This window comes from Poecilia formosa, unplaced genomic scaffold (assembly GCF_000485575.1).
Source record: "Poecilia formosa unplaced genomic scaffold, Poecilia_formosa-5.1.2 Scaffold127, whole genome shotgun sequence".
NCBI lineage: Eukaryota > Metazoa > Chordata > Actinopteri > Cyprinodontiformes > Poeciliidae > Poecilia > Poecilia formosa.
Window position 1 is genome coordinate 350,122 of NW_006800066.1, and position 24,934 is coordinate 375,055.

General features: G+C 39.7%; 1 protein-coding gene across 2 annotated transcripts in view; it reads right to left on the reverse strand.

Annotated features, from left to right (window-relative positions):
• The window catches only part of rbms3 (RNA binding motif, single stranded interacting protein), a 229,218-nt gene that overhangs the window by 13,139 nt on the left and 191,145 nt on the right, over positions 1-24,934 (reverse strand). For both annotated transcript variants that reach the window (XM_016676090.1, XM_016676089.1), the window contains exons 8-10: positions 23,471-23,514; positions 19,748-19,844; positions 14,565-14,615 (exon numbers count right to left, since the gene is read on the reverse strand). In XM_016676090.1, coding sequence (XP_016531576.1) covers positions 14,565-14,615; positions 19,748-19,844; positions 23,471-23,514 — 192 coding nt within the window. The remainder of the gene's footprint in view (positions 1-14,564; positions 14,616-19,747; positions 19,845-23,470; positions 23,515-24,934) is intronic.

A 24,934-nucleotide genomic window follows, 5' to 3' on the forward strand; every position in this document is an offset into this window, starting at 1 on the left:
GACATCAGACATCAAACATCAGACATCTCAGTCCAGAAATGTGCAGTTCTAGGCACAGCCAAGATACTGCGCAGAACCCTCAAGCTCCCAGGCCTCTGGTAGAGGACCCGAGCTCAGAGGATGAAAGAGACCACCCATGGAGGGTGAGAGGGGAATTTTTTTTTTTATATATATATATTGTACAGGAAAAATTAAGTAACCATTGCACTGATGATCCCCTTTGAACACCTTATGTTTTTTCCACCAAATATTAATTTCTTAACTTTTCTTGAGTTAAAACATTAGTGTTGTTTCTAAATAAATTTGTTTTCTTTGCATTATAGTAGGTCAGAAAGCAGTGCTTCTTTTTAATTTTGACCATTTCTCATTTTCTCCAAATAAATACCAAATTTGTGCTTGGAATTTCAGAGACATGTTGTCAGTAGTTCATAGAATAAAGGAATAATGTTAATTTTGCTCAAATATATACCAACAAAAAGTAAAATCAGAGAAACTGATCATTTTAAGTGATCCATCTATCTATCCATTATATAGGATGAACATTTTTGAGTTGTTTAACAGTAAAGCTAGGTACATTTTAAAGAAAATGAGAGATCTATCTATCTATCTATCCATTTATTATATAGGATGACCATTTTTGAGTTGTTTAACAGTAAAGCTAGGTACATTTTAAAGAAAATGAGAGGAAATGTTTCTCAGCAGAGGCTTCAGGCAGGTCAGACTAAATAAAGAGAGACAGTATTGATAGGTAAATGGGTAGATTTTGAGATCAATGTTGCCACCTTCAGTCCCTTCAGAATCATCCATAACTGTTGCTGAGGGTTTTCCTCTCCCTCTCTGCTCGTCCTCACCGCCTCTCATACGCTCACTGTTCAGCATCCTCTTCTTGGTATAATGCACATCATGTTTTCCCTAATGGGCAGATGAGGCTGCCGGAAGCTTCTTTTTCATGGTGCAGTGAAACATGAGAGAAAGTGATGAAACTATTGTTGCTCTTTCATCCCTTGTCAGGATAGCTCCATTTCCCCGGGACTGAAGCTTTGGGAGGAGACCGTTTCAAAACCGGTCCTTTCCACTGTTCTTCTCGCCTCTCTTCCCACTTTGTCTGTGTGTGCCTGTGCTAAAAACGTAGCCTTGTGTGTGTGTGTGTGTGTGTGTGTGTGTGTGTGTGCGTGTGTGTGTGCGTGTGCCGATAAGTCTGCATGCAGTACGCCGCGTGTAGCTTGACTGACAGCACCTGTGAGTGCGTGAGCGTTCAACTCGATAGTGCGCGTTTGCGAGAGTGTGCATGTGTGCACCCCACTGGTGACTCTGTGTGGGCCTATTGGAGAACAAACTGTGCAGACACAGCCTGTCAGAATCGCTCTGCTTGTCTACACCCTGCATTCACAACGCTGCCAGTTGACTCTGTTTCCTTCCTACTCCTCCTCTTCCTCAGTCTCCCTGCCTCTCAGTATGCAAACCTTCTGTGATACCTCTTGGAGTTACAACTGCAAATATCAAACGCACTGGGTGGAACGCTGAGATCAGAACAGTGTGCATGTTTTCCCTCTCTTGAAATGCAATATATGAGAAATTATTAGCTGTGAAAAAGACTGAACATGTATCATTAAAACTTCACTGCTGAGCAATTCAATCTTTTAAACTGAAGGGGGAGAGAAAAAAAATGCTGCGGTTAACACAGACAGCCGTGTCTACACTCAAAATCATTTGCTACTGTACAGTACTTGGGATTGTTTTTCTGTTGCTGGCCCAATTTGGACCAACATTTAGGTATTTAAAAAATGGTATGTGGATTAGTTCATGTCCTTTTACTGCAAAACAAGCCCAAATTATCACCCCTCCACTAACATATTATGGTGAGTAATCACACAGGACCTGAAATATTTATATTTTCAACACCACAAAACATGTTTTTCTTAAACAAAAAATGCATTAATTTTTCCACAAATAATTACAACACTGGTTTCACTGAACATACTGTTCTGCTGTAGGCAACAAGAATATTCTTTCTATGTAATACAACCGAGCAAATGCTAGTAGCTGTTTGGAATATTGCGCTGGAGGGGAAAAAAAAAAAAAAAAAACTAACTTCCTTTCATCCATTATCCACAGCCTATTTATCCTGCAGAGGGCTGCAGGGGGCTGGAGGCTGTCCCAGCTGACATTTGGCAGAAGCAACAATGTGCACCAGGGAGTTTTCTAGTAACATAACAAACCTTAATCTAAACTAGCATTAATTGCTAATATACCAAACTTTTGTTTTAAACAGAAGAGCTCGACTTTAAATGAGATTTTTCTGCCTTCGTATATGTGAAGAAGTTATTTAGGTCATCATATTTTCTTATTTTATTCAATACAGCATCAATTTAGCATAAAATGTTCTTATTTTCTTTTAATCATCAAAGATTATGGTCAAATTTCAGTGTCAACACAAATACTCTTTATAGTCAGCCCCTTAGGGTAAAAACATATAAAATTTGGAAGAACCATTGGAAAAACCAAGAAACCAAAGAAATCCTGAAGAATGCCTTATTTTTGTCTTAAAAATAAACTAATAATAATAATAATAATAATAGGGAGCAAGTCCTGCATCCTGCACAGTATTGCTGTCAGTCATGGTAAACAAAGCAAACAAACAGAACTGGCTGAAGAACTGCTGAACAAGCCTCTAGAAAAGGATCAGACAAAAGTCTGACTCATTGAGAGCAAAGTATGAAGAAAGGAGAGGCAAAAAAAAAGTGCCCAGTATAACTCTGTACCCGTCTTTATCGGTCTGGAGGAAGTTCCCAAGAGTGGCTTTTTTTAATTTTATTTTATTAAAGCTTTTAAAAATGGCAACTGTAAACAACAACAACTGGAGGCAACTCAGTTTCTCTCATTATGCAGGAGCCAAAACATATGGAAGAATAGTCACTCTTGTCAGAATCACTGCAACAAATTAAACGATTTAAATGAAACGACATGCATAACCAGTAAAGTTAATTTGTAGAAAAGCTGGCTGAGTTTTTATGTCACAATTTCTATGCTAGATGTAACATTAGGTATGTGTCGGGGTGCATTTAAATACTTTATATGTTTCTGGGAATTTAGTGCTTCACATTAATCTGTCAGTTTTCAAAACAACCCATGTGTATCGAGTTAAAATGTGAAAGACTGAAGTTAATAAAATGTATAATAATTATAATTAGACAGCAAAACACAGAATAAAATAGCACAATATGGAAAATATCTGCAGACACATTCACATTAGTAGTAAAAGAAAGAATAAGGGAATAAACCGTAAGACTGCATAAGGACAGGGGAAAGTTATTAAGGAAAGAACTGATGGAGGTCATTCTGAAGACAGAGGAAAGAAATGGAGGGATGAAAATCTGGGGGGATAAAAGCAAAAGAGGAGACAACAGGGAGAGAAGGAAATAGGAAGGAAAAGGTAAGAAAGCAGCAGCAGGAGCTGTGGGCTACCTGTTACCGATTCAGCGTTTGACAATGCCTTTATAATGGGAAAGGGAGAGCAACGGAAAGGCTTAATTCACAGACATGTCAGGGAGAGTTAAGCCGATTTGTGATTTCGATTTTCCGTGTTTGTGAGACTGTGCGAGCGTTGGTTTTTGCTGTGTGTGTGTGTGCGTGCGCGTGTGTGTGTGTTGCTTCATTGACAAGCTTGAGCGGAAAGAAAACGAAAAGGGAGATTGACACAAATAGACAATATATGTTTCAGATTTGTCCTGCGCGCGTATGAGTGGAGGGAGATAACGGATCCTGCAGACCCACGATCTGTTACAAATGTATGAGGTGATGTTTACTGAGCTCCTCAGTGTGTATGCACATGATTCGGCGGAGGCATTGATCCCGCTCAAGAGCGGAGATGAGAAAATATCCCCTTTCTGGCAGTAAAATACAATGATGAAGACTCAATGACCAGAAGAAATATACAGTAAATAATAATAATAAAAACAGTTTAATGAGCGCTCCTTCTGGGCAAATCGTTCAGAACGGCAAAACCCTGATCACTATCTGCTAATATTCATTACTCGCTCTGTAAATTTGCTGATTCTGTATGATTTCTGCAGAACAGGTGGGACACACACATAAATGTCAAACAAATAGCGAGTGTTTTTACTGCTGGATCCATTAGGCCTGAAGGATGTCCAGCACACTCAACGGGCTGTTAAAGTGATTTACATTCAGGCCTGGTGTTACCCAGACTCCAGATAAGGTTAGTTGAGAATTTGCTCAGGGAACAAAAATCAAACTAAAGGGAGCTTATCCTTTCAATAAAACAGTTCATGGTTAAAAAAAAAAAAGTTTTGTATGAAAACACACTGAGGCGGGACTCCGATTACTTTAAAGTCGATACGTTTTATTTTAATTCAATATCATCTTGGTGGTTTATTGGACCAGCTGCCTCATGCATGGATATAGAGATTAGATGAACAAATGGCTGCATGTGTATGCAGTCATTTTTCAATAAATTCTAATACAGATATAGATGAAGCTTGTTTGCAAGATTAAAATACTTTTTGAAAATACATTTTAACAAGCAGTAAACATTCTTTTCATTTGCCCACATTTCTGTATTAAAATGCTTTTATTGGTCTGGTGTAATATTGTAATCTTCAATGTGTTTCCATTAGTTGTAAGTGGGAAATCATTATAACAAGAAGAAGTTATTTATATGATGTTTTTCACTTTGTGAACTTAGTTACTGGAATAAAAAAAAAATCATTGTATAAAGGGTATAAGTAATAATTTTCTAATTCTAATTTTCTAATTTATTGAACTTGGATTTTACTGTGTGTTTGTACGGATTGTCAGACATTTAACACTGTTTTGTTTATGGATGGACATATAGAAAGTTTTACAGATAGAAACAACATTGAAAACATATGTGGGGGTGTTAAACCTAAAAATGTCTCTTTGTTATGCTTCTCTATACCTCTTAGAGATGATTATTCAAATTATAATCATGGTAATACATGATAGCATTCCAATATTTTTCCAAATTCTGCCTCTGTTAGCAAATTGTTGCAGTGGATTTAAGTTAATTTAATCTAAATAAGGGGTTATAAATATACAAAAAAAATAAAAATAAAATAAATAGATCGGTTTCACTCCCACCTCAACCAGGGCAAAAAGCTCAATGCATGACAGCTCCAACTTCAAATATGTCTAGACTGTTCCTCGAAAGTGATGTCAGTGCAGCGCCACCTGACACACTCGGGTAATGCTTTCGCATGAATCGAATGTGCTGCAGATCAGACAGAACACGAATGTTAGGAGGGCAGACACAACCCGAAAGGAGGAACATTAAAAACCTCGAGAACATCAAATAGTGACCAAGTCTGTCCTCCCTAGTGTTTGCTTAAACAAAGCGTCTCTTGTGAGCGGCTCCATGAAGGAAACCCGACTCGACACATTCCTCACAGCGACTGACGGTCGGTTTCTGTGTGTGAGGTTCTGCGGTTAGGATACTGCTGCTGGTGTGTGTGTGTGAAGGCAACAGGCTTTATATGTGAAAACAATGCAGGGTACAAACGTAATTCTGCTAAAAACTTAGCATGACAGCGCTGCTCCTCAATCTCTCTCACTCACACACACACGCGCGCAGACAAAGCGTGTTTGGTCAGTCGCGCTGGTGTGGAAAACACATCTGCTGATGATTGAGAGGATACTTTAAAAACTGAAGGATTGTACAGATCCCCGAGTCTGCAGGATGGCCCTCCTGAAGGTTCAAAGCAGCAGGAAATAAAATCAATCCAAAAAACAAGCAAAAGAAAAAGAAACACTTGTGTTTTTCCAAATGAAACCTTGTGATATGAGCCCAGAGCTAATAGCTGAATATGAATCTGCGTGGAATACAACACTTTATCTTGTTCTGCTACGCTAAAGCTTCCTTTACGGAAAGCCTTAAGGTGCCTTTCATGTTTGGGGTAATCCCAGTAAACGGAGCCAACTGCCCCAGTCTTTCGCTCTGGTCTGCAGAATGAATCCCTCCTTGGGGCAAAGAGATTTCCAGGGTTGCCCTGCCATTACCTGGACCGCGTACAAGAAATATCTTGCTACATTATGAGCAATGGAGGCAAGCTGGTGACTTTGTCTAATAGAAGCCACAGATAAAGAAGATTACACCAACATTTAGGATATTTCCAAAGCTGACAGAAATCCCAGGAAAGCTTTTTTTTTAATATTTCAAAAACTTATTCTTAAAAAAAGAAAGGGTAATAAGGAACATATGAGAGGCTTTGAGATCAAAGGTCATTGGACACTTTGTGAGGCAGAATCCGTCCAATTGCTTGTCAACACAAATAGTTTCTGGATGCTTGAATGCAACGAGCTGCTGCCATTTTATTGACATGAAGACAACGTGATGAATTTCAAACTGAGAATCAGAGCGAGGAAGAAAGAGGACTGAAGTGGCTTTGAACGTAGCACGGCTGATGTCGCCGGTTGGGCTCGTCTGGGTATTTCAGAAGCTGCTGATCTTTGTGGCTTTTCACACACACATCTCGGTCACTTACTGAGCATGCTCAGAGGAAGTGAGTGACAGTTGATGAATTTGCCTTGTTGATGTCGGAGGTTGTGAGCAGAATGGTCTGAGGTAACCAAAAGGCAAAGGTAGCACAAAAAGCCTAAGATATTTAGGTTGGCTGTTTGGTATGAATGTGGGTTTTTGTTATATTGTGTCTTTGTTTGCTTTCTCTTATGAATTTATGTATTTTTAACACATACAAAGTTTATGCAACTATCTACCTATCATGATCTCTGAATGCGTAACATGACACACCCTAAAGGGGCAATATTACGTATTCTCCAAGCAGATAGTGCCATTTTATAGCACAATCATGTAACTATGTTCCCTTTAGTTGTTTTAAAAATGTCATATCATCAGATATGACTTATAAAAAATTTGACTTTGCAATTGGACGCTTTGAAATCGGCCTCTTTAAGAAGTCCCTGCTCCTTCTGACACTGCGCCTTTTCTAGATGCTTTTTAGTCGGAGTGGGCTTCACCAGTCCTTGTACTTCCTGTAGAATGTCAGTCTTTCCAAGAAAATGATCAAGTAAAGGCTGAAACAATGCAAGAAACCCAATCCTGGTACTTTCTGCAGTCAATTTGTCCAAGATCTTTTTCATGGAGTGAAGAGACTTTGTTGCTGCCCTTCTAAAATTTCTGCCTCACCATGCATGCAAAAAAAAAAAAAAAGAACTCTTGCTGCTATTTCTGAGGAAGCTCTCCACAAGTGGCAACACAAATTCTCAACTAAATTCATTTTGCTAGACAGTGCTGGCACTTGCTGGACTTTTTTTGGCCACCTTGAACCATAAACGGTTGATGCAGGTGCAGAGGGAAAATTTACTGAGTTTTAAAGCTTGTTTGCTGCTAATAAAATGTTTGCTATAGAAATGCTTCCACTTCCTGATATATTTCAATGAATTGTCTTTTTTTTAAAATAATCTTCACATATCCAGTCTATACATATATGTACCCATTTACCCATTTGCTGGTTTTTCTTTCAAGACAATGTAGGCAAGAAGTTCAAAAGGAGATTTTACAAAAGAAATATGTTATATATGTTATGTTAGCCTAAACATAAGCTTAAATGTGCATTTTCTCAACCTTTTTATTCATCCATTTATGACTATGAAACGTGTTAATGGCTGCAAGAAAAACTATGGTGAAGGATAGTTTTTTGATTGATTTGTAGTGTGCTTAAATATGTACAAATGTGCATATTAAAGGATGAAGGTGGATAATGAAGCATGTAATTGCATTTGTCATGTCTTCATGGGAGATCTATTCTTCTCTGCAATCAGACTGGGATCATTTATCAAGAGTTTTCCGAGCACCTAATATGAAACAAATTAATCATTTCACACAAAAGGATTCTCAAAAAAAAAAGTACTCACTATGCAGAAAGGAAAGTAAAAATTGCAAACATAATCAGCTTTGTGTCTCAAATCGTATTTTGCTGAAACTGCAAAAGTTGTCAAAGATAACAAGTAAAAAATAAAGTTGCTCAATCTTTTTCCCACACAGTGGGAGCGTGCAGCAACATGCTTTTAGATGCACGTACGATATATTTTAAATGACACTGTCACAGCATAAGTAATCGTCCTCTGAAAGTGCTTGAGAGTAGAAATAAACAGAGGAGAAAAGAGGAAAATAATGAGTGAGATGTTTATAAAGGAGTAGAGAGCGAGTACAGGAAATGGGCATGAGAAGATTGAAAGACAAGAGAGAACAGAGGGGAGCATCCCAAGGACGAATGTAGCCCCGTCTCAAATTCTGCCTCAGCAGATAAATTCATGAGGCCAACGTTATGTCCCCCCCCCTCTGAATCTGTGGAGCGATTTTAATGTCACGCGGGGAGATGGGTATCACACAGTGCACTGATTCACCCCTATCCGATGAAGGCAGAAAGTAGGGGCTCGGTAAATGTCTACTCAAAGGCTGCGCCAGAAAAGGATTGGCTGGGGTGAAACGGAGAGGAATTCGATAATTCATCCATGTAAGGGCCAGTGCATGCTGGCAAATGCACACTTGACACACATACAGCCGGGAGTGAGGAGAAGAAGAGGAGGAGGAGGACGGATAAGTCACGAGGAAAAGACAGCACTGCTGTGCATGGCTGGTGCTGCACTTACCGCGGCTCTCACAGGCAGTGTGAAGTGAATTTGAGAGTCTGTGTGTGTGTGTGTGTGTGTGTGATTGATGAGCTGTTCGTAAGTGAGATTTACCATTATGTGGAATGAGTTTCTGCACTCAGACAATATGTGTTTTTAGGCAGTTGTGTGCGTGCGCGAGCCGTGTGTATGAATTTATCATTTGGAGATTTGAGTTTTTCAGTTTTCTCCAAGGTCTGCTGACCAAAGTAGAAGGAAGAAAAAGGGAAGACATTTCACATGTCCCATAGAGGAAGAGAAAAATGATGAACAGGAGAAAAAGGAGAGGAATGAGTTTCACGTCGTCTGCATATTGCACAGTAATTGAGAATGAAACTATTAATATTCTCAGTTTTTCCACACTACGCTGTATAAAAAACGTTCCTAGTTTAAGGTAAAGTACTGGGAGCCGCGGTTGCAAAAAGTTTACCAAATAAACACGGATTTTATCATATTCATGTGGATTCTACTGTATGAATATACCTATATTTTTACAATGTAGGCATGTATATTATCTTGCAGAACTATTTAAATCCTTTAAGGTTTTTGTCAAATTACAATCACGACCTTAAACATTTTAGGGACTGTATGTAAAAAGTGGAAAAAAAGGATATACGTCTTCAAAATGCTTAAAAACAGATCTGAAAATTGGAGGGTGTGTGTATACGATTCGTCTCTTCAGTAAATCCTCCACCCTTCTCTACAATTACAGCTGCAACTCTATAAAAATGGTTTTGGAGTAGCTTTCCCAAATCTTGAGTATAAATCCATCCCAGATACTGCAGTGTGGCTGAATTCCAACATTTCGTCAAAGGAGAGTGAGGCAAATGTTAATTATCAACTTTTGTTAATCCAGTGTACAACATACCAGTTAAAACACATTTAAATTTGTGGTTCTAATGTAACAAATTGTGGATTTCTTGCAAGGTGGTGTACTTGTTCACAAGACCAAACAATCCAGTAGCCAGTACTGCCCACTAACTCTGGTTTCCCATGAAGTCTTCAGTGTAAGCAGCTTGATTTGTTGATACACCACACCATTTATTTATTCCACACATTAGTGTCTAACACACCTTTTTATTGCCTACGTTTGTAGGTTCCACTAACCGAACGGAAACAAAGCCATACACACATGAAAGGGAGCGGAGACCGTTTCAAGTGTATAACCTTTCCGTTTACAACCGGAGACTGGACTCTGCAGATCTTTTCCATTTTGAGATCAGTCACCTCTGTTTGTTAAATATGAATCATCTTCCAGAAGATGTGCTTTATTTATGGGTTACCTGTCCTTTTTACATGATGTAAAGTTGTAATGCAGATGGGGGACTGAAAGAGAGCCAGGATATGGTCAGCTCTCCAGATTTATTACAGCTGGAGAGAAATTTCTCTTCTTCTTTGATGAATAGGTAGTCTCTACAAACATTTGGTTTCAGTTCAACTTTCTGTTGCCTGCAGGAGCACAGTTTTATAACAGTCAGTTGTCCATAGTGTGATGTTTCGTCATTTGCAGAAACAAACAGGCTCGTAAAATCTCGTACAAGTTGTTAGAGGATAACGCTCCTTGCTTTTCCATATATGATTTTGTTCTTTCGTCAGCATAGGGAACCGTGTGAAATGATTGATGGCGATGCCTTTAAAACGAACTGATGTTTGATTTGGCACCAGGAACTGCTCTGTGCGCTGCGTGTGGCGGACGGTGTTGGATCTGTGTTTAGGGTGGAGCGAGTTATCCCCATAGCTTCTTTGAATGGACTCACTGCTGCGTCTACTGAAACAGACATCATGCAAAATGAGCCACATCACAGCTCAGATGGTTGCTAAATTTTATTTTTAGTGTTTTCCTAGATTTGCAGGAGAAAAGTCAAAAAGGAAGGTTGATGCTGAAGAACATGTTTTATTTTATCATCTGTTATATTACATAAATTTTTTCATTTTTAATATTTTATGATGAAACAAATTTACCTTGTGATTGATTTCGATTTTTTTATTCTGTTTTATTTTTATTTAACTGCATGTACGTCATTTTATTTTACTGTGTTTTAATTGAATTCAATTTACTTTAATTGATTTAATTCGCTACCTGTGACCTCTCTCTCTTCCACGCTCAGGTGCCTCCATATTGCCCCGTAACACGAGGAGCATCACAGAACGCTCCATTGGTTTAACACGCGACACGAGGAAGGAGCTGCCAAGCCGCCACGCAATCAATTGGTTTTTAATGTTTTGAGCGCCCCCGCCCCTCAAGCATTTAAAGCTGGGGTGCTTAGCTAATTTGCTGTGATTCACTGCGCTGCTGGCACACGGAGTGTGTAAAGGGTGGTCTGCTGTGTATGTAACTGGTAGTCGATACGAGCGCTAGTCATAAAGGGGGACAGATTGGACGCCATGATCCACTGACGGCCGTGACAGCTGGGGTTAGTTCCGAGCAGCCGTCTGGTTACAGAAAGAGCCACTGGAAGACAACAGGGACGGGGCCACAGGGAAAGATATGGCCACATGGCTACTGCTGGCATGAGCGATTGATGGGATGTAGAGCAGAGCACAATGTGGCGGCTGGTTAATGGCCAGTGCCAAGCACTCTGAGAGGCCCTGTGACAGAGGGGCCGGAAGATGGATGACCATCAGGCGTCGCACAGGCTCGACGGGAATGACCAATATGGAGCTCACATATGGTAAAACAAAACACAAACAAAGCACAGAATGTGATGGCAAACGTGACCAATTACACAAACACACAGTTCTGTGCGACGGTCGTTCAGTATGTTTCAATTGTGACGTGCGAGAGATACTGGTACTTTTTCCAAACCGGTCGTGACAAATTTTTCTCTAGACTTTCAGGTGGCATTGATCTAAATCAGTTAAAAACCAACGTTGTGACATCACACAGCAGACAAGGCAAAGACACAATACTAAAAAAAATGTTTAGACAACTCTACGAAAGCTAAATGTTTGTCAGAAACTAAAATTGTGTCTTATTTGTGGCTAAACTAGGTGATTTCCAAAGCACTTTGTGTGAAAACCCAGCATGCAGGCATCTCTCTGGGCTTTGCTACGTTTCTCAGTGCACAATATTTTGTAAAACTAAGAAGCAGAAAACAAGCAGCCATCAAAAGCAAACATTATTTCTCAAAGACTAGCTAAAAGCCCCAAGGCAGTCCGACAAGGACCACATTAAAACTAAATCTTGCTAATTGAAAACCAAACTTAATATCTAGTGGTGATTTAAAGTTAAAGGTGTTCTGAAGAATCGGGTGGCGACTGGAAACATTTGAGCTGCTTGTCAAACCCAGTTTTCTGACCATTGAAAGCACCATAGCAAGAAACATTGACAACACACTTCAGTGTGGAAGCAACAAAAAGATTCAGTCAATTTCACAGTCATTGAGTCAACTAAAAAAAAAAAGAAAAAGAGAAACTGTGCTGTTCACAGTTTCATGTAGGTTTTCCTTTGTGTTGCCTTAAACAGAGGGTTAAATTTTAGAAAACATCATAGCAAAGCGGTTCTGTTCTATCCTTTTGTAGAGAACTTGAACTTATAGAAAATATGTTCTATGTTTTCAGCAGCGCACAAAAAACTTAAACACATTCATTCTTTTTTGTAAAGAAGAAATTCATTTTAGTCATAATTGGTTGTATTTGTACAGATATTAGAGCTCCAAATATGCAAATTTTTTACTCTTTAGAGATTTTCAGGGATGTAGTGAGAGGCTGCTCTGTACCTTAATTCTGCCATTAAATATTACAAATATTACATATTTGTACTATAATAGTAGACATGTTATAGCCAAGGAATTCATATTTATAACATGACAAATCAGTACAAGCCAAAAGCTACCAGAAAGCAAGAAACATCAAGAAATGGCAAGTCTGGTTGAGAAGGTAGGAGGGTACAAGAGGTCAAGTTGGGCAAAGAGGTCAAGTTTGCCATCATACAAAAAACTGGAAGTTTTAAGGCTGAAAGGGAAACCGAGAAGCTCTGAGGAAAGCTACCTCAGGGTGTGTGTGTGTGTGTGTGTGTGTGTCTGCCTGGAGGCCTGCTGTGACCAGATTACATGTTCACTGTCCCACAGTGGGAAGGGAAGTGAGACGGCTAGGACCGAGTGGTAAATGGCCCTAGCAGGGAGTTGCACGGCTGGTTGAGCTCCCCTCCAGTGAGGGAGTACTGCACCATCAGCGGCGGACTCCAGCGTTAACTAGTTCATGAGGCCGAAACTCACAAAGTCTAAGGAGAGGCCCTAACAAAGCTACCGAAAACCAGACTGATTAATCTGGACAGAAATCATTTGCTATATCAAGCTTTTCCTGCAGGAACAAACAACTAGAGGGACTTCAACTTTACACGGGCTTGTTGCACCAACGCTGCATGAAACATTTCTTGTTCTGCTAACTGGGCTGACGTGCGACTTTCTCTGAATGCAAATAAGATCCAGATGAATGTTTGGCCCACAAGGTATGTGCTCAACTTGTGATTTTAAGAAATCGCCTATAATCTACAGAGTCTTTTCTTTGATGGCTCCATTAACTCATATCTACCAGCATGATGCCACTCATAGCAGCTTTGTTTTAACCAGGAGTCGCAATCGCTCATTTTTTATGAGCGTCGGATGCTCGATATAAGAATAAGAACCACATTTAATGTACGTGGGGCGTCATGAATTATTTATACATTTAGTTGGAATAATATATAACATTTAAGCTTTGCATGATTTTTTTTTTATATCTCCATCCATCTATCTAAGTGTCCATAAATCCGTCCATTTTGCCTGTAACAGAGGTGCGTCTGACATCCCTCTCCACAAAGAGTAACGCCAGGCTTCTAATGACCGTGGCGCACCCAGAAAACCTTAACAGGCAGTTGTCCAAGATCCATAATAATAAGATATCTGAACCACTTCAACTGACTCCGTTAGGTGCAGTGAAGAGGGGTTTTGACTCTGAACTCTGCAGACGACAGAGCTCCTCATCTTATCTCTACTGCAGAGTGCTGCTGCTGCTTTCAGCTGGTTGTATCCGGGATCGGGTTCTTTCCGTCGTCATCCGCATCTCGTGATGGTTGGAAAGGAGACGGACAAGTAAAGCGAGAGCTTCACCTCTCGAATCTGCACTTTGTTTTCCGGGTAAGAACGAACCGACGGTCTCATTACTGCAAATGAAGCAACAATCCAATTGTCCATCTCCCATTCCATCCCGCCATCATGTCTGAAAAAGACGCAGACACTCGATCTCCTCCGCTCAGATGCATGGCTTGCCGTCCACATGGAAGGAAAACTTAGCTAAACTCGGAGGACACGATTTTCTTAAATTTTACAGAAAAGGAACAGACGGTAAAATAAGTGGAGCCATCAAAAAAATTGCTTTGGCTGACAAACAGGATCTGTATCCGGTGTTTGAAACTACTAAAAATATTGATCTTATAGAAACAGAAACTCAAAACAATAGAGCAATAATTCTTTCATTTAATATTAATAATATTTCAGGGTTTTCAATTTATGCGGTACAAATAAAAACGAGCACAATCCCTGTGGATTCTTAACAGATTTGAATGTTGAAAACATCTCTTGACTTTGAAGTTATTCTATTTCAATTCAAGGAGGGTCAAAACAAAAACTGAGATGAGATGCTGAAGATTAATCGAAAACTATTCCTCCATTAAATATTTCACTGAATAAACAAGGCAAACTCTTACTCTAGAAAACTAAATGCTATTATAAATATATTATTTATTTCTATCTTGTTCTGGACTGCTTTGGGTGCTTTGGATTCAACAAATTTGTCTCTGATCAGGATGAAATGTGCAGGAAAACAGAAGCCAGCAGATGTCAAAAAAGAATACCAAACAGAAGCTGGTCTGAAAATAGGATATAAAGACCAGCTCCAGTGTGTTGGAGTATACTTACTGTCGGTTGCATAACATATTGTTGATGAGGCATCCATGACGTACTCTGGACCTGAGGAGAAACAGACAGAATGTGTGGTGACGTACATTTTCACGAGTCTTGGATCTAAACGATATCCACCATAAACAAGTACAAGACGCTGGCGTATTTGCAGTTCGTTCGAAGAATGTTCCTGTCTGATGGCTTTGAAATTACTACACTGACCAAAATGGCTGAGATTCACACAGATTGAGCTATGCCAAAAAAAAAAAAAAAAGTTATTGCAAGAATTTAGAGATCTGGAGGCAGCCTGCTTTGACATAACTGCCAAAAGTTTGGCTTGTGCATGGAGTGTTTATTTCTTATTGTTCTCCAATTCAATCCTGTTGCAATAACAGGCTTTAAATTAAGACAACAGCAAGTCAACATCACATTTTTAATAATAAAATTGCCATGATTGAATCAAAGACAGAGGAGACGCATGCCAAGCAATTACCAGAGAAATACTCACAGAAACAAACTCATTTAGAAAAGGAAAATTAGAGATGATGAAGCATTGATAGTGACAGTTATGAAACTGGATGAATAGATGATGAACAAACAGAACTTTTTTTTTTTTTATTTGCAAGAGAGAAGAATTGGACAGCTTGTAGCCGACAAACACACAGACCGGCCGTAGATCTCGGTAAAACGATTGGATTAAACAAAGACAAACACGGAATAATCTGCTATAAGAGCAATCAATCCTCTGAGCCAACACAAATGCGTGATTTGGATGCGCACCTAAACAAGGCTGATATTCGGCAACGTGCAGCCAAGTCGGCTTGTTTACACATGGCACTGTTTGTTCTCTGCAAGCTGAACGGGACAGCCGATTGACACATAGGAAGCTTATCTCTGATCGCTTCTCTTGAGCATTTTCTAAGTAAGAAACTGCAGTGCCACCACAACAAGGGTTCTCTGTGCCACTTGCTTGTCTGTACACAGGAACACAGGAAAACTTCAAGGCCAGAATTATGAGAAACTAAACGAGGAATTCATAAAAGCTTTCATTCGGATCTCAGCCACTTTCTTTAAAACTGAGACAGAGTGCAGGCCCTGGCAGAGGAAGAGCATTCCAGCTTCCCTGTTAGTTTAAGAGATAAAAGGACTGCAGTCTTGAGACTAATATGTATAAGACTTGGGGCTTTGGGTTTGGCTGTACAAGATCAAAGAGAACAAGAAAATAATGAGAGATGTGGTTAAAATCTCTGTTTGCTAATTAAAATGGTAGTGGTAAATTGGGAGAGATGGTCCTTCTGAGGCTGATTTAGGGCTTCAGAAAGCAAAGAAGCATTTAGCAAGACGAACACACCACTGAGCTGATCTAATGAAATGGGACAACTTAAAAAAAAAAAAAAAAAATAAAAATAAAAACACCCACTTGGCCATTTTTCTTTACCATGTTTTTCAAAGCACAGAATCACAGCCACTTTATAAAACACCTTTCTTTTTTATTTTATCAAAGAAAAAGAATCATGAGGTCTTTCTAATTCATTCACATGTTCAATTAATTTGTAAGTATACCATTATGTTTTTGCTTAGAAGTGGCAATTTATTTAATTTTTAACTGAATTGCTGTCTACGGTGTTAAAGTAGGACTACAGTAAAAAAAAAAAAAGAATGGAGATGTTTTCCTCTCCCCTATCAACACTTTTGAAACCCCCCCCCCAATATTTTAATGTTCAGGAGTTATTATAACATAAATACAAACACCCACACTCTCCAAACTTCACTCCTGCAGGGTAATCAGCTCCAGTTGATTTTTTTCTCTGTGTCTGAGCAACATGAACTACAGAGTGTGCAATATGTTTTACGGTCATGTGACATGTCAAAAAACTAACTGTGTACAATATTAAAGGCTGCTTTCATAGCAGGATAGTGTGGGGCATTCTGTCTGAGACTTGGTGGGGAATAATGAAAGTGCTAGCAGTTCTTCTCCAACTGGTTTGGCTCGACATCACAATGAGCTACCCAGTATGAGCTGCAGGTTAGGGAGTGATCTGTCCAGCCTGTAACTTTCTATGTACGAACCAAATAGAATAGTCCAGAAAATAAATACAGTCTGTTGGCAAACTGCACCACGATTCACATCCAACCAAACAAGACCCCCGTTTCGAGGAAGACCAGAGCTTTTTTGGTTTGCACAAGTTTCTGATGAGTTTTCACACCTGCCTAAAAAGGCAGTTTAGGCAGGTGGTTTAGGCAGCAGCAGCAACCACTTGGAGAAGCAACCACTTCTCCAAGTGGTTGCTGCTGGAGAGGTTGAGCAGTTCGTGCTTGTCGGAGATGGTGGACTTGTCCTCAAGAAAGCAAAATCTCACAGCTCAGGTGTGAACGTGTCCATAGAGTTTCAGTGTAGAGTCAGAATGTTGCCAACGTAGTTGCCAACATTCTGACAGTAGTATCAATTTCCATCAGTACTACTGTTTAACAAAATCATCACGATATTCTATGATTTCATATCAAACATTTTGTCACAAATGGTCATCTAGTGTTGTGTGGATGTAAAGACAGATTGGCCTAACCACAAAGAGCTTCTAAACTCCTGGGTTGGATGCTGGTCTACTAAGTTTTTAAGCTGGTGTTTTTCTTTCCCCTCACTGGAAATATAGCCGTAAAAATATTTACCTTATGAATTCACTTGCTATCTGCCAACTTTTCTTTCGCGACTTTCATCATTGAAGATCATTTGTATTCCATCTCTCTTTTTGTGTTTAACTGATTGTTCCATTTTACTTTTAATTCAAACGTTGAGACGAATATAACTATTCCAAGCTACATGCACAAGAAAATTGAAAAGGTAGTAATGGTGATGATAATAGCATGTGCCCCCTTAACACATCATGTTTTCTCACGTTTGTTTGAACTTGAATGTCTTTGCTTTTGAAGATTTGGTAACCGGGTTTAATTTTATAAACCGAAACGCACAAAACCGAGCTCAAACGAAGTGGCTTTGCTTCTGTATTACAGGAGTCACCGGGGTACATCCATACAACCACCCCGGGTTCAGTCAATATGAATGGCAAAATGTGCTCAACCTAAGAGAGCGCCCTACCCCTGGCTGAACCTCACAGCTTGTTTTACAATTTTAAAGGGCCAATAAAGCAAAAAGCTGGTCAGCCGGGTGTTCAGTAGCGTGGTTAGCCAGTTGGCAGCCCATCCAACCAGTCACATGTAAAGCCAAACACCCTGCCAGGTAGCTAGTTAGTGAAGCAGCCAGCTCCACTCTCAAACAGCCAGCCACATATTTAGTCAGCCAGTGAAGCGGTCTGTAGAGCCGGTGATGGAAACCAGACCACGGCTGACTGGCGACACTACAGCTGAAATCTTGGTAGTGATCTGGTCTGGACCGGCTCCTGTCTTGTGTATCATCAAAGCGTTTTGTTTTTTTTTTTTCCCCCCCGTCTTGCAAAGCCAGTCGTCGCTGAAGCCCACAGACGGCAGTTTTACAAGAACACCAGAGCCTAGCTGTCGGAGCTGTATGGGCCATTTGCCAATTTGATAAATGCCGCCGAAAATAAGAATCACTTCAACAGAAACATAAAAGACGGAATTGCAAACGCCATAACATCTATGCACCTAGAGATTTTCATTACTAAAGGTAATACTTTTCATCATAAAACGAAATGATTTCCTTTTGTTTGCCATGCTGTGTATGACTGCATGCCTTGTCTCTTTTCCCTTTTCTTCTTGCTGCGTCTCTTTGTACTTTAGCGGAAGATGAAGGACTCACCTTCCCGCCATGCCTGGCTGAAGGGCAATATTACAAGGAGCGGTGGCAGAGCTGGCCGATATTGAAACTGTGAGGATTAATATTCCTCAAAAGCCTGCCCATTGTTTTTGATAAATCAATTTGGGAAGCCTTCCGAGAGCGGATTAGAGACGTGCCACGGCCCGCTTTCCCCCCCTCTTCCTCTCTCCCTACACCGCAGGTACCGGACCGCAGTTTTAATCAGCCGTGCATCAAAGACGAGCACAGCAACCTTCAAGAACACCTTTCCCTCTGCCCACCCACCGAAGCACTGCCATCGCTGCCACCTGAGCGATCCTTTCCTCCTCTCCCAACTTATCTTCCTCTAAAAAGCTCCCACCTCTCCTTTATCTCCGTTCTCTTGTTCTGTGTTCTCATCCGTCTGTCCTTGCATACCAAACAGAGCCGATGTTAAATGATAGCGTCAGAGAGAAAGGGCATGGCGGCGGGGCCTCTTGATGTTTAGATTTAGGAAAAAGGGTGTTGCGTGAAATGTGCAGCGACGGGAAATGGTTGATGCTCCCAGCATATCACAGAGCCAATTTTCACGTTCCTGTTCTGTTCTGTTGCATTACTCCACACATCACAGCCACGGGGAATGTGGAAAATTTACTCTGAAAGAAGAAGAGATTGTGTGGCGAAGGCAGAGAAAATAAAATAAAATGAAAACAAAAAAAGCAACGGCAGAAGTCAGAATGGGAGGAAACTAGATACTTTTCACAATTTTGCCAACAAGCACAGCTTTTCCCCTCAGACGCTTTCTATATGTTCTTACAGGACTTTAGCTCTATTTAAAGCACAATTTGCCTCCAAACACCAAGGATCTCAAGTATTTAGCATCGTCAGCTGCTACAATCAAAATGGTTGAGTTATTAAACGTGAAAGTCCTTCTAATACGAATGATCTGACTTTATTCATTTTTAAATTCAGAAAGCTTCAAATTGATTGCTAATTATTGTTAAACTATAATAATGAAATCTTGTAATGCTTTTAGATGTTTTCTAAAGAAACATCTAAAAGATCTCTTTCACATCTAATTGTGCGAAAGAGATCACTTAATGAGTAGTTATAAAGAACCCTTTGATTTTTATGGTACATCCAAGAGAGCCGCATTAAAACAATATATACAGATTAAAATTTTTACACTGTGGACGTGCACGTTTTTTTGTTCTCTCCTCTCTCAGCCTTTTCTTGATGCCGATTTTTATGTTGCTTGTTTTAGCGATTCCCATGCGCACAGCAGATGTTATCAAGCACAGCTGGGACAGTGGCGAGATAACCAGAGAAGAGACGAGGACCTCATGCTGTTTTGCAGCTCATTTCCTTTCTAACATCCCCGCGCACAAAGAAAACTTCTCCATAACGCACGCAGGCAGCCGATCCACCCATAAAGTGGCACATTACGACCTACCTGATATGTGGAAACAGGGGAAGCAGCGATGAAGGGCGTGATGGAGGTCTGTGCGATCATGCGGTTGGTGGCGATGCTGTAAGGCGAGGAGTAGAAACTGAGAAGAGAGAACAAAAGGAGCCAAAATGGGGGGGAAAAAAAGTTAAAACCAAGCAAAAGCTGTTCTAATTACGTCATGTAACCTAATAGAAGAATGCCGTGATTTACAAGGTTTAGAAATTGAGATTGCAGAAAATACTTCAGTTCAATTATTCCTCAATTATGAAAAAAATATATATTTGACATTAATGAAATAATGCAAAGGTGTTGAACTTTGGCGATGCCCGACAGTAACATTTGTACTTCTGTATTTATGTTTATACGCAATCAGACCCACAATAATGATGGAAAACTTGACTTGGCTTCAAATCTCAGTTTCTGAATACGTGAAAAATCATCTGCCGTTAAAATGATTTAAATCTAAGCCAAAGCACAGAAAATAACCAACTTTAGCCCCCTCTTATTGTGCATTGAGTTTTGGACACAAATGTTTTTGTTGCACAGCTCTTTTCTGGTCCCATCGCAGCATTTCAATCAGGTTGCGGTTTGTATTTTCACTACGACACTGGATCCCCTTGATTGATTTCTTTTCAGCCGTTCTGCTGTAGTTGTGCAACTGTGTTTTGGATCATTTTCCTGTTGATGACCCAGTTTCAGCAAACGTCAGTGGTCAGACGGTGGGACTGACATTTGACTCCAGAATACTTTTGCATACAGAGGATCTAATTGTTGAGTATTATTAGTATTTGTACTGAAATGGATTGCATTGGACCGCCCAATAGCGTTTAACTACCAGCTCTTACAGCTCAAATACCAATTATACCTTAATATGCATTGATATTCACAGTGGAAACCATTTTAGGAAGCTTATATCTACAATCTTCCTTATTTCCGCTCCTGGGGGAACTGCCAATCAGCGAAAAGGAAAATAAATTGTGTTCCTGGATTGACTGCTTTCCAAACACCAGCCAATAACCTGCCAAGTGGGATTGCAACTAAGTCTTTCAGCTTCCCAATCTGAATTTTCCGTTGAACATTTGAACAAATTGACATGTTTTCCAAGAATACTGAACCGCAAATAGGCAGGGGTTCACTGTATTCGGTTTTCTTAAAACAAGGTAATGTACATCAAGATGTTTGTCCTCGTCTGCTCGAAGTCATGTGGTTGAGTCAGAAAACATTTAGAAAGTTTAGAAAAAGGAGAATTTCTTCTTGAACTTCTCCAGACCGACCTAACCTTACATCTGCCCTCTCCTCCTGCTGCTAAGCTCTAGCGCTTAGACAATTCCAGTGAGAACAGAGACAATTCCCAATGTTGGGAAAACAAAAATGCATTCATGGGTTTGTTGTGAGATGTGTAAACAGTCATCAATCATGTAGCTGAGGCCAGAATACAATATTATCATTCTTTAAATGGTAAAGATTTGCTAAAAGCAGTGGATCCAAATGGATGAAATCAAATTTTACCATAATTTAGTGTGATGTATATTAACCATTTTAAATAGTTTAAACAAATGCCTCTTATGCAACACAAATGCGCTGCAGTGTTTTGTTCCTGAGCTAAACACATCCGTAAAACTGCAGGTTTATTTATTTTGGTGTTTTGTGTCATTTCCTCAAAGCCACAGAGTAAGAACGGTCTGGAGCATAACAAATTATATTTAAATGGCTCTTGTCTAGGTAAACAAAATTAGTCGTTGTGTGCATGGTCTGTAGCTAAAGATCAGAAAAACCATTTGCTAAAATGTTTTCAGACTCACTTATAATAATTACTTGATAACTTGACACCTAAATTACATGTGCAAAAGCCAGCCAAATAGTTAGATCGCATGTTATCAAGAAGTCATTTGAAATGTGTTAAATTATGTTTTAATATTCTAAAATGAACCCAAAACGATTGACACTCTCCACAGCTTTAAAGAGAGGATCTTCCCCTCACCTAAACCACATTAAGGGTAAGACGTAGCAGTCATGTTCTCTGTGATCTTCTCTGCCTCTCAGATTGTTATGAAAGAATCAAAGAACACTTATTTATAATTTTGCATTAGTATATTGATCTTGAAGGACGTTTGTTTATTCGCTGCTCTCTCGTGACTTCAGCCAAGCCTTTTAAATCAGACTGACGTCTGGACTTTAAGCCGCTGGAACAATAAGATGCTTTTCTTTTCTTGCCATTTGTTTGATTTTCTGCAGTGTTTGGGATCATTGCTCTGTTGCATGACCCAGTTCTGGACAAATCTCAGCTGTCCAACAGATGGCCTCACATCTGACCTCAGAAAAATCACCAGATAGATGATTTCACTCCAACTATCTCACTGATTATCCAAGTTCTAGTGTTGCAAAACAGGCCTTCCTATCTACATGTACAAATTGTACATCAGGAGGGACTCGCATTATAAATCTCCCAAAGTAATTGGCTGCAAAATGACGCTTCTATTAGATAATTCCAGAGGTGTTTCTACCAAGGTGTTGTGCTATCAAATGGCAAAGCAGCTGATAGCCATTTGTTTTCAGCTCTGTCTAGAGGTTTACTAGTGAATTGGGATTAGAGCTTTTTAATGACCACTCCAAAACACTGATTTTATTGTCCTTAGAATCCAAAACCACAAAAAAAATGCTCCAGCATAACATTCCTATGGTTTAGAGCACTTTAAATCAGATGTGCCAGAGTGATCAAAGCTTCAATGCTGTGACAATCTTGGACCTGCTCATGCTTAACCACAAGTTTGTCCAAAGACAGAATTTGTTCCCTTTTGTTAAGTTGAATTAAGAAAAAAAAAACAATCAGTGAAAAGTGTATTTTGGTGCAAACATGCTGATTCCCAAGGACATTGGATCTCCCAGTCTTGTTTTTAAGAAAATATTTTAAAGACGTTTAGAAAGCATGCAGCTCCACTGGTAAAATAAATCAGGGGTAGTTTAAAACTTTTGCATATACTGCAGACACTACAATAGAAGTAAATATTTAATTCAGTAACTTGAGTATACACTAGAACAATACTGCATCTGTCTGTGAAAACATTTCTTCCTAAACTTTACATTAGGACGATATCAAACCGATTGCTCTGTACGTTCACTTTTTCTGTAGTCGGACTAAATGTAAACTGGAACGTCTGAAAATGTCTACATTACTTTCCCACAAAATATATCCGTGGGATTACAAGGCTGCAGAGCTCCATCAGACGGAGCGTTTACATTGCAGGCCGCGTAAAGCGAGTGGTGCTGTTTGTGTAGGCTGCTGGTTGAGATTGACTTGTGGTCGCTGGGGGATAAGTGGTTTAGGAAGTGGGAGTGAGGAGTTTCCTGTGAATGACTGAGGTCAGGGGTAGATAGAGGGCTGGTGGGCCCAGCAGGCTCTTTCCTGTCTCAGAGGAACTTGGAAAAACTAAATATGTCGCTCTGGTCATTTATTTCCGGATTACCGTTAATTCATGACATAAAGACCAAAAGCACACATGAAGACGCACACAGGAAGGCTCGCACGGCCTCCCCTCTGTGCCCCACATCTCTCATCCAACCCATCCACTGAAAACCAATACCTGGAGTCTGTATAGATTCCCCTAATCAAACCGTAACAAAGTGCAGACGCTACATTAATCTTTATGTATGGCAGTGATATTGACTTGGTTTCTATGAGCCAGGAAGGGAGAGTGCATTAGTTGGTGCCAAAGATAGACTTCTTACCCATTCTGCATTGCAGCAGGATCGTACGTTAACGCCATGCCAGTCTGAAAGAGAGAAGGGATGTCAGAAGAACGTTCAAAAATGTATTTCATATTTGAATAATTATTTAGGTCAACCGCTAGGCAATTAGCCTCTTCAGTTTGTCAGCTGTTCCTGCAGAGGTAATGGGATTTCTGACTTTGACTTCATTTTACTTTGATTAATCTACAAATATTTTTAAGGAGACAAAAAAATCATTAAACCGTAACGGTATGAAGCAGAACTAAATCACAGGCTGTGTTTGTCCAAGGTAAGTGGCATTAAAATGCACTTTTCTGACACCAAAAAAGACTTTTACAGAGACCTCTGTTGTATATACACGTATGATGGTGCTTCTCCAATTACATCCTTAGATTTTATACCCAAGATATTGTACTCAAGTGAATGAGGAGGTCGTGTTTCTAGACCCGAAGTGGTGTGGCATGTGAAACAAAAAAGGAAGGAGTTGCTATTCCTACTTTCCTCATTGATGTTCTTTTTGGAAAATCAGTTTGATGAGATTTTTGGAAGTCAATAAGCAAAGAGGATGTATTTTTCCTCACACACACACACACAAAAAAAAAACTTGTCTCTTGGAACAACTGGAATCTTAGATCTAAAGAAGGAACAACTCAAGACTATAAAGAACAAAGACGCATCATTACATGGTCCAGCTGCAAGAAATAGCTCCATTGGAAACGGCACTGTGGTTAGTATTTGTGAGCATAAAGTTCCTCAAGTAAAAGAAATGTATTGTTGTATTGCGACTTTTGGGTTTTATTGGACCTCTGTCAGTCCAAAACATCTACTGGCATCCATGGAAATTATTCCATTAAAGTTCAGGACAACAATCTGCACATTTACCCAGAGTAATTAGCAGCAGCAGCAACTCGTTCTTCTTTTGTTTTTTTTTGTTTTGTTGTTTTTTTTTGCGCTGTAGACTTTCAGCTATTTTAATTCACAGATGCTTTATGCTACACCCCACTGTGCTGCTCTGTAGTTTAATTTAAGATGGTGATGAAGTTTCCAAACAGACTTGTGCCGATATCGAGTAGAAATGGCATTTTGGCAAAAATAGTGTCAAAATTTTAGCTTTTCGTTTAATGACAGTTTTTGTCTCAAGCAATCACTCACCACTGTGGCAAATTACCATCAAACTGGGACTTTTATAGAGTGCTTCCACATCTACCTCTAGGGCTGCAGTCTGTAAGTGTCCCCTGTTTTGCTGCTGCTGATCCCTCAGCCTTACTGGAGAAATCACTGCATAACACGGCATTCATTAAATATAATACACATTTATAAATAACCATCTTAATCAGATGACTCTTCCCCAGCTTTTTTCAGCATTCTCAGCTGGATTCCTGGATTTTACCACTTATGTTGTATTTTAATCAGATTTCTTGGCTAAAAATGCTAATTAAGTACAAGTAGTTCAAACACATATGA